Source organism: Marmota flaviventris, chromosome 17 (genome assembly GCF_047511675.1).
Source record: "Marmota flaviventris isolate mMarFla1 chromosome 17, mMarFla1.hap1, whole genome shotgun sequence".
Lineage (NCBI taxonomy): Eukaryota > Metazoa > Chordata > Mammalia > Rodentia > Sciuridae > Marmota > Marmota flaviventris.
The window spans coordinates 24,522,134-24,534,787 of NC_092514.1; the positions used below are offsets into that span (position 1 = coordinate 24,522,134).

Genomic DNA, 12,654 nt, shown 5'->3' on the forward strand with positions numbered 1-12,654 from the left:
TTTTGGGGGTCCTGTTATTTAATGTGTTTGTTCTGATTCCCCTTCTCTACCTTGCTTCTTCTTTCTTAAATAAAATCATTTGCTTTAAGCAACCACCCTGGGGTCAGGGCTCTACAGGGAAGATATCATCAGATAAATGATAGACAGATGGATGGATAGGTAGGTAGGTAAGTAGTTAGACAGTCAGATACTAGATACTTAGAGGATGGATGCCCGGGGTCAAAACTCCATTGCTCTTCTCTTCCTTCCCTTGTCCAGAGGCATACACACACTGCCACCTCCCATTGTCATAATAATCTTTAACTCTAATATATACTTGACAGTCTAGGCCTCCCAGGTAAGCTTAAGGAACCATAACATAGTTTACTGAGCCCTGGAACATGCTTCCCGCCCCCATCTTCCTAGCTTTCCAGAAACAGAACAGGGCAACCTATTAAGACTTCCCATGTCCTAACTCAGGGGAACTGATCACAGCTATGCTCCCCCCTACACACACTATACCCCATCATCTTCCTAGCACATGTTCTTGGTTGACATGTCTGTCCCCTCTTCTAGGCAAAGTTCTTTCAGGAGAGAGGCTAGATCTTAAAAGATCTCAGTATCACTAGTATCTTGACACAGAATTCAGAAATAGTAAGAGCTGAATATAAGATAATATTTGCATAATGCAATATAATATAATATTTGCATAATGCCAGTGTACCTGAATGAATGGTGGCTAGGAAAAAATTATTCCACTTTAGGTGTGAAATCTAGATATAAACCCTGCTTTGGTGTGTTTAGGAGCTTCGCAAAGACCTGATCTAATTTAATGGATCTTTTTCAAATCATGTTAGAGAAACATAGGGAAGTGAGGGAAAGACGGCGGCTGGACTAGCTACCAGAGAATCATGCAGGGTGGAGCCAGGGCACCCAACAGGCACTGGTTAAGATAAAGAGGCTTTATAACTAGGCAACTGGTAGTTTTCATCTCTGGGTACAGTCAATAGGCCAACAATATTCTCACTGTATGAAGTGGCCACATTGTCCAAAGAGTGGGCTGAAGGCTTAATTGTGATGACTCATTGTTAGAGGAAGGGAAGTACAGAGGCCGGAGAGGGCTGAGTGGTAGCAGAGGATGATAGGTGCCAAGGAAGCAGAGTGGGTCTTTGTAGGAAGAAAAGGAAGATGATGAGGGGGACCTGAAGAAAAGGGTGGAGACAGGAAAGGTTTAAGGAAATGAAAAAACACTCTTCCTTAAGACTACGAAGACCAGAGAGGAAGGCAAGCTAAGAGCCTTATGTGACTCCCTATGGTTTTCAACATCCAAATCAAAATCAGTTTGGCCCCAGCGCCCCTGGACTTCCCCCTGAATACCTTTCTCTTTAGCCACAAGGATCTGGTTCCTGGAAAGAAAATGTCACACTACTCCTCACCGCCATACCTTCCCTCCAGCTATTCCCAGTGCCTCATGGAGCTAATTTTAACATTCTTCAAAACCCAGTCAAGAATGATCTCACCCCAGAAGTCTTCCTTGATTCCAGCACTCTCTTCTGCCAGGAGCCCAAAAAGTTGGGCTGAAGTACTGGGGATTAAAACCAATGAGCAACATCCCCCTTCCCTTTTTATTTATTTTGAGACTGGGTCTCACTAAATTGAGGTTAACCTCGAACTTGAGATTTTCCTGCCTAAGCCTTGGAAGTCGCTGGCATCATAGGCATGCACCACGTCAGGGAGCTGTTTTTCCTTTGGTCGGGAGCTTAGACAACAGCTTCCCTCAAGCACGTTCTCTGCCTTATTTGTAGCTTCAATGTTTAGTTCAGTGTTGGCCTGTTGAAAGATGCTCCATAAGCATTCATTGAGTAGAGTGATTGCAAAGGGTATCTCACTGAATTTAATTACAAATAAAATCCAGGACTCTTTCCTTCACAGCCTATTTAAATACACAACTCACCATCCTGGTGAGGACTCACTCCTAATCCCAGTGGCTCAGGAAGTTGACAGAGGAGCATCTCAAGTTCAAGGCCAGCCTTAGCAATTTAGTGAGGCCCCAAGCAATTTAGTGAGAGCCTGTCTCAAAATTAAAGAAAAACAACAATAAATAAATAAATAAATAAATAAAGCTGGGGATATAGCTCAAATGGTAAATTGCTTCTGGGTTAAATCCCTAGTAAACCTCCCCACCCCCCAAAAAAGAACACAATCATATGTTTACACACACACACACACACACACACACACACATATATATATATATATATATATATATTTTTTTTTTTTTTTTTTTTTTTAATTAATGAAAACACATGCTCTTTACTGACTGGACTCTGGGCCCTCAAGGATACATGGTTTCTCACTCTTTGCTTTGCCTCACTGAATTCCTACAAATTGGGGTCATACATGGGTTCAGCTATAAACTATGGGTTCTGTATTACTTTTTCACGGGTTCCTCTCATTTATATGTAGCTCAGCTGATCCATTTGTAAAAATGGGGACAATAATAATACCAGCATCGACAGGACTATTTTATGGATTAAAGAATCTAACACAAAAGGCGTAGAAGAATGTCCCCAACACTCAGCAAACTCCCTACGTCTTATGTATTATTATGAAATTTGTCTCCTGACAGTATGACATCTGCATTATTCATTCAACAGAAACTGATGCCTCAGAATCCATTTGCAGGGGAGCATACCCCTTTTCCCTGAGCTTCCCCATGCCAAACTCTTTCACAGTGTGGTCTGGACCAGAACCCTTGGCTACACCTGGGAGCTCCTTAGAAATAAGGACTCAGATCTATTTCCGCGGGGTGTGTGTGTGTGTGTGTGTGGGGGGGTGATCGGTGGCCCTAGTCCTTCTACGGCCCGTCGCCCCCGCTGATCCGAATCTCTGGTGCGCCCCACAGTGCAGTCACTGTGTGTGTGTGTCGGGTTTGTAGGCAGCGGAAGCTCGCTGAAGGACTCCACTTTGCTCCAGCTCACAGGGTGACCAACCGGTCAGGGTTCCGACGCCACCAGGCGGAACAAAGTAGGATCTGCCTTTTTTTTTTTTTTTTTTTTTTTTTTTTGCTAAGGGGGCGCCCACCTCCCGACACCCAGGAGTGATGGGACCAGCCCTGGGGCCACTCACTCCTTCATCACCCACTGGAGTAGTCGGCCCCTGAGTAAACCCCCGCTTTTCTTTCGGGGACCACCCTATCCAGAGAATGAGCGGCAGCGCCCAAATCTCTGAAGGGAGACCCGAGGACGAGTTCTTCGCAGTTCCCCTCCGAGACACTAGATGACGCTAGCCGTCGGTTTCTTTCTCGTTTTCTCGCTCAAACTCGCCACCCTTCTCAAGCTTAGACATTGATCTCGCGAGATCTCCCGTTAACTTACAGAACCGGAAGAAACGTGTAGACCTCTTCCCTTTTGCGGCCATCGCTGAAGCGGCAGCGGGTGAGGAGTCAGCGGGGCAATACGTGTAATCTGCAGCCATCCGTTTTTGGGGGTTGTGTCTCTCCACGCCGGGGGTCCCGAGATTCTCCTGCCGGCCGGATAGCAACCAGGGAGGGAGGCCGGGATGGTTTTAACCTAGCGTAGGGGCAGGCGAACCTGAGAGGGAATGAGAGGAGATTTGGGGACTCGAAAAGTCTTCAGCAATGTATTTTCCTGAAGAACCACCTGGAAACAACTGTGCTTATTAAAGTCTTTGTAGAGCTTTCAAAGTGCTCTCGACCATTTTTGGACCCGAGTTCTCTGCAGGGATTTCCAGGCTCAAGGTTGGGGGCGGCGGCTGACTGATTTTGGAGGGTCTGAATGGGTTCACACTCAAGTTCGTAAAAGGCGATCGTTGATTGATCTTCTAAAAACTCATGTTATGTTTGAAGTATTCGACATGCCTTATCTTAATTTAGAAAGTACATGTTGGCTCCTTCACATGATACTTAAGGAGTTCAGAGACTTCAAAAGTTTGTAACAGGTCTCTGTGGCACACACTCATAATCTCAGCAACATGGGAGACTGAAGCAGGAGGGTGCCAAATTCGAGGCCAGTCTTAGCAATTTAGCAAGACTCTGTCTCCAAAAAAGGACTGGGGCCGTGTAGCTCAGTCGCAAAGTGCCCTGGGTTCAGCCCCCAGCACCACACACACATACAGAAAGCTTTTAGCTAAAGATGTGCTATTAAAGGAAAAGACTTTATTCTCTAAAGATACAGATACTATCCCTGCAAAGATTTTTTAAATTGCAAACTTTGCTTGATAGGCCATTAAGTGCCAGCAGTTTTTCATGCAGTTACTGATTGGAAGTCTTCTGTGAACAATTCAAAGATGAACCTGTTGTTGCTGTTTGAAAACTAGATGAGACTTTGATCATTTAAGGGTATGCTTAATTTTTTATTTAGCCAAAATGAAGTTCAATCCTTTTGTGACTTCTGACCGAAGCAAGAACCGCAAAAGGCATTTCAATGCACCTTCACACATTCGCAGGAAGATTATGTCTTCCCCTCTTTCCAAAGAGCTGAGACAAAAGTACAATGTTCGATCTATGCCCATCCGAAAGGATGATGAAGTTCAGGTATGTATCCCTACTTACTCGTGTTTTGACAGATGATCCCACACACTTTCAAAAGGAATTGCATTCTGAGAGATGCTTATGAGACATTGGCTTCCCAGAACAGGTTTGCAAGATACATAGCACCAGGGACCAAAAATAGTATGTGCCTGTCAATTCTCTTCGCAATCAACTTTCCAAAGTATTGCATGCAGCAGTGACTAAATGAAAGAGCAAGACAGAAAATCAGAACAATTACTTTGGGATTAATTTTTTCATCATTGAGGTCCAAAAAAGAGAAGTACTGATAATCTGGGATTCAGAAGCTCTAACTGAGCTATGTAGTACCATATGATAGAGTTTACTAGTAAATAATTTGCCAAGTCTAAGTGAAAATTTCCATGAGTTTCTTAGGTATAACCTGCAGCTGGTGACTAAAGAATTGCTTGAATTCTTTAGAGATTGCTTGAATCTCTAAAGCAGTTTGCACTTCATCAATACTATTAAGAACAACCACTAGGTCCCTGCTGTACTAGTGCTAAAACTGCCTGTAGATCTTGGAGGAAGATTTATCTGTTTTCAAGATATAGCAATGCTAGATAAAATTGAAACAGAATGTCTGTTCAGAAGTACTTTGAGTTGCTTCCTGGCAGGCAGAGGACCACTAGAATGTCTGGGATAGGGAATTCTGTCAGTTAACCTTTGTCAAAGAATTGGTTTACTAAGTACTTGTTCCCCGCCCTATTTACCACTGGGTTGGACTATTCAGTGGGCATTGAATTAAATACATGTGCTGTTGTTATTTTTGAGATAGAGTAACATGTTTGTTAACAGCTTCTGCATAAAGCCAAAGTGTACTCCCTTTAACAAGCCTGGTACTGCTGGTGGCCATCAGTTAGGGGTGTAATAATCATCACTGTAGATAGGAACATGATTTATTTACAAGTTAGTTAAAACTAAGAACTGTTTGCATATTTAATGATTAAGTCTTTCAAAACTGAAAAGTCCTATAGATATGATGATAGAATGGATGGTGAATAAATGATTCACAGTTTTCTTGACTGTGATTCTCATTCTTTGATCCTCGTTTCTGTTATTTTGAATTGGTGTTTAGGTTGTTCGAGGACATTATAAAGGTCAGCAGATTGGCAAAGTCGTCCAAGTTTACCGGAAGAAATATGTCATCTATATTGAACGGGTTCAGCGGGAAAAGGCTAATGGCACAACTGTCCATGTGGGCATTCACCCCAGCAAGGTAGGTGTTTTTGAGAACACTTGACAGAAGACAGTTACAGCCAATAATGTTGCCAAATGTGACAGCTCATTTATAGAGCATCCCTAGTTTTAGATATGCTAGAAACCCATGTGATTTTGGTTTGGTGATGTTTTTATTCTGCAGAGCTGGAAGTCAAACCCAGGGCCTCACATGTTAGGCAAGCTCTCTACCACCAACTTACATTTCCATCCCTGGAAACCATATCTTAAAGCAATATTGTATTTATATTGAAAATTCTAATATCACTGAAATCACAGTGTCCTTAACATTCATTCTATATGTATATTTACTGTGCCTTTTACTCAAAAGCAATTAGTAAGCTAATAGATCAACAATCTAAATATTGGCATATTTAATGTCTAGGAAATTGGGTAATTACAAAATGAAGTAGAGCTACAGCTCTGTTTTGTGTGTTCAGCAAAAACAACCTTGTGAGGTAGGTTTTAAACCATCTACAGATGGAAAAAACCTGAAACTTGGGCAGACAATCCCATGCACAGTAATTGTATCTAAATGATTATTGGCAGTTCACAAATTTTGGAACTCAGTTTGTTATTGCTGTCTCTAATTTCCATTTCCCAAGTTTTAATTCATTATTGTTGATAGACACAATACCTTTTTTTATTATTATACTTATGTGGTGCTGAGGATTGAACCCAGTGTCTCATGTTCTAGGCACGTGCCCCAACCCTCCAATTCCAGGTTTTAAAAATTTTTATTGTAAAGGTCATGTAGAGTGAGCATTCAAATACCAGGTGGTCTTTTTAGATCGTATGTTGTTGCCATAAATCTAATTTTTGAACAGCAGTGTCAAAATTCTAGTACAATAAAACACCTGTATATCTTTCACTTAGAATTCTGTATTCAAATTTTGCCATGTTTTCTTTTCCCCATCTCCCCGTGTCAGTGGCCTTACAAATGTCAGGCCACTTCATCTCTAATCAGTCTGATCTGTAGAGCAAGGATTTTCCCATTCTTAACCTATTCTAGTCATATTCTTGTCTCGCACTAGGTCAGCTATTGTCAAGATCACCAATCCAATGACCATTGTTTTGTCTTTTTTGTACTTGTTTTGACACAGTTGATCTTGGAGTGGCTAAGTAGTCATCTTTATCTCTTAACTCTATTCTTAGAACTTCAGGCATATAGATGTTGATGGTTTCAACCCAGACCCCTTTCCTGAACTCTATTTCCAGTTGACAATTTTGCATTTCGATGTGAACAAGCTAATTGGTATTTCAAACCTGAAATGTTCAAACTTGTGATTTTGCCTTTGAGATCTCAAAAGAGTTTTTAACCATCGCAATGTGTGGCAGCTCTATTCTCCCAATTGCTCAGGCCGAAAATAACATTTTTAAATTCATTTATTACATACCCCTATCAGCAGGTAAGATTTTCTGTTTTGGTTGTCACTCTAAACACTAAGCCACATCCCTAGCCCATTAAATTTTATTTTAAGACAGTGTCTTGCTAAGTTTTCAAGGCTACCCTCAAATTTGTGGTCTTCCTGCCTCAGCCTCCCCAATACCTAGAATTACAGGTGTGCACCAACATGCCCCACTCAATAAGACCTTTTGGCTACTGTCATGGTATTTAGAATCTTGTCTTCTTAATTCTGTCAGAGTTAACTACAAGATGTTACCTTATGTCCCTTCTCCAGCCATTTGTTGACAGTGTTTTTTTCCATTCTTACACGTTCTGATCTTCCTGGCCGCCTCAAGTGTTTTAAACCATGTTACTGAGAAAATATGTGCTGATTGGCAGCATTACCTGGCAATTTGATAGAATCACAAATTCTAGGTTCCCAGACCTACTGAGAATTAGGGGATGGGACCCAGGTTTCTATCTGTTGCTAGTTTTGGTTTTGTGTGTCATTTTTTTAGTTGGGTTGTTTTTTTGTGATGCCAGAGGATTGAACTCAGGGCATCAACCCTAGTTTTTCATCTATATCAAGATGAAGTACATTTACTTATTTGAATGTTTTCTGTCTCAAACATGAAATACAAATCAGACTGTGAATCAATCCGTTTTGGTCAGTATGTTGAATATCCTTTTCTTCTTCCCTTCACTTTCCTTTTTAAGACTGGAATTATGATAATGTAGATGCCTTTAGGATTGGGTTTGTTGGAATAAGATCTGCATTATTTGTTTCATTAAAATTTTGCAGGTTGAAGCATGTGTGAAAGGCCATGTTTAATTTTACTAACTCTATAGAATTCACAAAAAAAATGTGACATGGTTGACTTATAAAACTGGGGTGAGAGATATAGAATAGTTACATTTCACACTAAAAGACATTTTGTGATAAAGCACAGAAGAGGCTATGAAAAGAATCATAATACTGCCTGTCCGTCCTAACAGTTAAATAACCTTTTCATGTTTAAGCATCTGCTCTGCAGGTTTAGTAAATGGGATTGGATGTTAAGGCCTTTTTGGTGGTGATTATTTAAAACGTGGGAGTGTTTTTCATATTTTCTGCAGGTGGTTATCACCAGGCTAAAATTGGACAAAGACCGCAAAAAGATCCTGGAACGGAAGGCCAAGTCTCGCCAAGTAGGAAAGGAAAAGGGCAAATATAAAGAAGAAACAATTGAGAAGATGCAGGAATAAAATAACCATATTTACAATTTGCATTAAAAACGCTAAAATGAAGATATTTTGTTTTATGTGTGGTACTTTGGTGGTTTGGTTTCTTAGTGCCTTATCAGCCTTTGGATCTGTAAAGGGAAGTTTGGGTGATATTTGCTGTTCAAAAACTGGCCATCCATTTTACTTGTGGCTCAATTGAGTTGGCCTTTGAACTTTGAGGATTAGTTCTTTCATAGTTGAGAAGTCCGTGAGGGTTTTTTTTTTAAGTACTTAACAGTTTCCTGAAATCAGATGGTGGTTTTTTTACAGCAGGCACAGAAGCATTTGGTCTACATCATGGCTGCATTGGCATCATCGGGAAGGCCTACAAAAGAAGCCAGCTGGGAATATTTATTCTTGAATTTGTCTTCCTTCTAATGGGCTGCCATAAGGATACAGCATATTTACTTTTTTTCATAAAAATTTATGTCTTTGGATAAAAAGTCTTAGAATAAAGAAGAGAAGCTGCTGTGACCAGTAGCCCTGCTTCAAACTTTTCCTCTAAAATGAGAAGTCTCACTTTCTCTGAGCTACATGTGGGTCCTCTGAACTTATTTTTGCACTGGTGCTGATTGAGTGCTGTTAGTCCAAAATCTTTGGGTTGCAGTATGAAATACAAAATGTTCTAAAATGCAGGTTCTCTTGAAGTACTGAAATGGTGTGAAATGCAGGCAGTTGATTGTAGCTGCAGTGTGTGCAATCCTATAAGCAGGCACAAGGCATGAAGGCAGTTCACTTTCCAGGCAGGAGGCATTTGAGGTTTTGTGACAATGTGAGAAATGGGTAATATCATTTGCCTTAGCCTGGTCACATGCATGCCAGCCCTAGGTATCATCTCAGCAAAGAAAACACTAAATACTGAGTCTGCACAGCTGTCCTGCCCAGCCCTCTACATTCAAAAGGTTTCTCCTTGCCTTGGGTCCCTTTGGGGGTGGGGCTTCCAACCCTGCAGCCTCACTTCTGGTGAGGAGGGCGGGTCATGGAGATGCTGTTCTGGTGCTGTAGTTCAAGCTGTTTGTGGCCTGGAGGAGTGAGCATTGCTCAAGCGATGTTCCCTGGAGTGTCCCTTTCACCCTAAGAACTGCCCTGAGTTTTGTAGTATCCAGCCCTTTCCTGTACCACCCACTGGAGTCATTCATGCACCCCTGAGCTGTCCACCCTTCACCAGGTAGATGGGGGCAATGATTAGCCTACCAGGTCAGCTGAGGCTGCCAAAGGGGTGTAAGGAGGACCTCACTAAGGAGGTGATACTCAAACCCAGAACTAGCTAGAATTTGTGTTTCATGAAGCCTTATGTGCATTATCATTGAGTCCTAATAACTTGCTATGTAATGTCCCCATTACAGATGAAAAAAACTGCAGCCCCAGTAACTGCCTTAGTCACATAGTAGAGTCAAAAATTGAATTCTCAAGAGCTTACACTAAACCATACTCCTGCACTGCTTCAGTAATAACTGCATACCTGTAAAACGTGTTTCAGAGATAATCTTATTGAACACCTTTTTGTGCTCAAACTGTGGGATGCAGGTAGGTAGAAACTTCAGCCTTCTAGGTTGTATACATCTGAACCAGTGGAGCAAAAATGCAAAGCAGAGTGCTACAGCAGGTGGTACAGGCTGTTCAGCTGAGGGAGAGATGGCCATTAGCTATAGTTGCTGAATACATCAGGGAGACTGGCTTGAGCTGGCTGTATTTTGGAAAATCGGTGAAAAATTCCAGGTTGGGAAGAGCCCAAGCAAAGATGCACAGATGGATGAGGAAGGGAGTAAACATGGCTTCTGAAGACCCAATTTAACTAAGTTTATCAGTTACCCCAGCAACACAAATCACATCAAAAAGCCTATTTATTTAGGTCACATTTCTTTCATGGTGCTTTAGAAAATACATTGGTAATTAAGATAGCTACAGCACCATGCGTGTAAAATGAAAAAGGTAGTTCACTTAAAGACTGGGTTATGGGACCACAGGCTCTACCTAAGGGAAGATGCTGCCTCCACAACTCAAGCCAGTTGTTGCCCTCAGTGTGGCTAGACCTTTCCATTTTTTAATATTTAGTTTTAGGTGGACACAATATTTTTATGTGGTGTTGAGTATCGAACCTAGTGCCTCTCGCATGCTAGGCGAGTGCTCTACCACTGAGCCACAACCCCAGCCCCCATTTTTCAGGATTTTTATGTGAAATTTCCCAATCTGTAAATATAAGTAAATCACTAATAATAATAATAATGATCACTGTTAGCCAAAGGTGGCCTTTAGGCTGTGCTTTTAGGGTAGAATAAGGCCATCAAATATTAAAGACATTTTATATCTTTTATAAACTATTTCCAACCTGTCTTCATTTTTTTTTAGGATGGAGGTGAGCCTTCTTCCTCTGGAATCACCTGAAGGACCTCAAATAACAACCAATACAGCCACTCAGTTTTAATAGATGCTGGTTTCAGTGAGGTATGTGAGAGGAGTTCTTCCTGGACCCCACTGAATACCTTGTGGTTTTAAGTCTCTTGTGAGGATCACTACGACTGACTGGAATAGTAATGCATATTCCTTAGAAAACGAAGTCCCAGGCTGGGGTTGTGGCTCAGCGGTAGAACGCTTGCCTAGCACGTCTGAGGTGCTGGGTTCAAACCTTAGCACCACATAAAAATAAGTAAAAGATATTGTGTCCAATTACAACTAAAAAAAATATTTTAAAAAATAATTTATGGGCTGGGGGTGTGGCTCAGTGGTAGAGCGCTTGCCTTGCAGGTGTGAGGCACTGAGTTCAGTCCTCAGCACCACATTAAAATAAATAAAGGTATTGTGCCCATCTATAACTAAAAAAATTTTTAAAAAAATAAAGAATATAATTTATAAAAAGAAAGAAAACAAAGTTTCATGTCAGTGATAACATGGAAATGGTAGGTGAAACAAACTGATTTCTTTACTGCAAGACCTTTTACAGCCTTCAAAATGTCAGTTTGCACTGAAGATCTTGAACTCAGGCTTAGTGTCAAGAGCATTTAGCAAAAGTTTCTTCAATTCCAAAATGCATATTTTTCACAATATGCATTTGGGTATGTCTTATCAGTACATTAATATGGGTTCTATTAAGTCAGTGGTTTTATAATCAGTGTTGTCAGGGTCAGGAATATTCCACAATTAGCCAGTGCTGCTGAGGAAGGGAATTTAGAGTCTTTTTAGTGGAGAGTCTTATTTTTTTTAATTTTTTTATTTGTTTATGACAGCAGAATGCATTGCAATTCATATTACACATATAGAGCACATTTTTTCAAATCTCTGGTTATATACAAACTATATTCATACCATCCGTGTCTTCATACATGTACTTAGGGAAATGATTTCCATCTCATCCACCATCTTTTTTATACCCCTTACCCCCTCCTTTCCCCTCTTCCCCTCTGCCTTTCTAGAGTTCTTCTATTCCTCCCATGCATCAGAGAAGGCATTTGGCATTTGTTTTTTTGGGATTGGCTAACTTCTCTTAGCATTATATTCTCCAACTCCATCCATTTACCTGCAAATGCCATGTATTCATGGCATTTGATTTGTGTATATATACCAAAGTTTCCCTATCCATTCATCTACTGACGGGCATCTAGGTTGGTTTCACAGTTTAGCTATTGTGAATTGTGCTGCAGTAAATATTGATGTGGCTGTGTCCCTGTAGTATGCTCTTTTTTTTAATATTTATGTTTTTAGGTGTAGATGGACACAACACAATGTCTTTATTTTTCTGTGGTGCTGAGGATCAAACCCGGGTCCCGCCCGTGCTAGGCAAGCACTCTACCTTCGAGCCACAATCCCAGCCCCAGTATGCTCTTTTTAATTCCTTTGAGTATAGACCAAGGAGTGGGGTAGCTGGGTCAAATGGTGGTTCCATTCCATGTTTTCCAAGGAATTTTCATACTGCTTTCCATATTGGCTATACCATTTTGCAGTCCCACCAGCAATGTATGAGCATGCCTTTTTTAGTGAAGAATCTTTAATACCTGGAAACAGCCTCAGCTTAACTGGGACTTTTGCTCAGAGCTTTTCAACATTTCCAGATTTTTCTGTTTCTCAGGATTCTGTTTTCCCTTCAGCTCTGCATCTGATGACTAGAATCCCAAGGATCTTGTTTTCTTTCTTTCTTTTTTTTATCTTAAGTTTGAATTTATGTTTTGAAATAAAAATTCAATAACAAATTTTTACAAAATTGTCACACAGGAACACATCATAAGATACCATTACATGCTACATT

The 12,654-nt window shown here is 40.8% G+C and overlaps 1 protein-coding gene across 2 annotated transcripts; it reads left to right on the forward strand.

Moving 5' to 3' along the window:
• The first annotated feature begins 3,347 nt into the window (after nucleotides 1-3,347).
• On the forward strand, nucleotides 3,348-8,442 carry Rpl26 (ribosomal protein L26). Of its 2 annotated transcripts, none has more exons than XM_027946924.2 (4): nucleotides 3,348-3,416; nucleotides 4,362-4,534; nucleotides 5,625-5,765; nucleotides 8,268-8,442. In XM_027946924.2, exons 2-4 carry the CDS (start codon nucleotides 4,367-4,369, stop codon nucleotides 8,394-8,396), a joined length of 438 nt encoding a protein of 145 aa, XP_027802725.1. In that variant the 5' UTR covers nucleotides 3,348-3,416; nucleotides 4,362-4,366; the 3' UTR covers nucleotides 8,397-8,442. The 2 variants fall into 2 exon arrangements, with proteins under 2 accessions (XP_027802725.1, XP_027802726.1); XM_027946925.2 differs by having other exon boundaries at nucleotides 3,387-3,441.
• Nucleotides 8,443-12,654: the final 4,212 nt, after the last annotated feature.

Coding starts and splice junctions, on each gene's coding strand:
- Rpl26 (XM_027946924.2), top strand. CDS start 4,367: ATGAAGTTCAATCCTTTTGTGACTTCTGACCGAAGCAAGAACCGCAAA. Junction 4,535..5,624: donor GAAAGGATGATGAAGTTCAG/GTATGTATCCCT, acceptor ATTGGTGTTTAG/GTTGTTCGAGGACATTATAA. Junction 5,766..8,267: donor TGGGCATTCACCCCAGCAAG/GTAGGTGTTTTT, acceptor TATTTTCTGCAG/GTGGTTATCACCAGGCTAAA.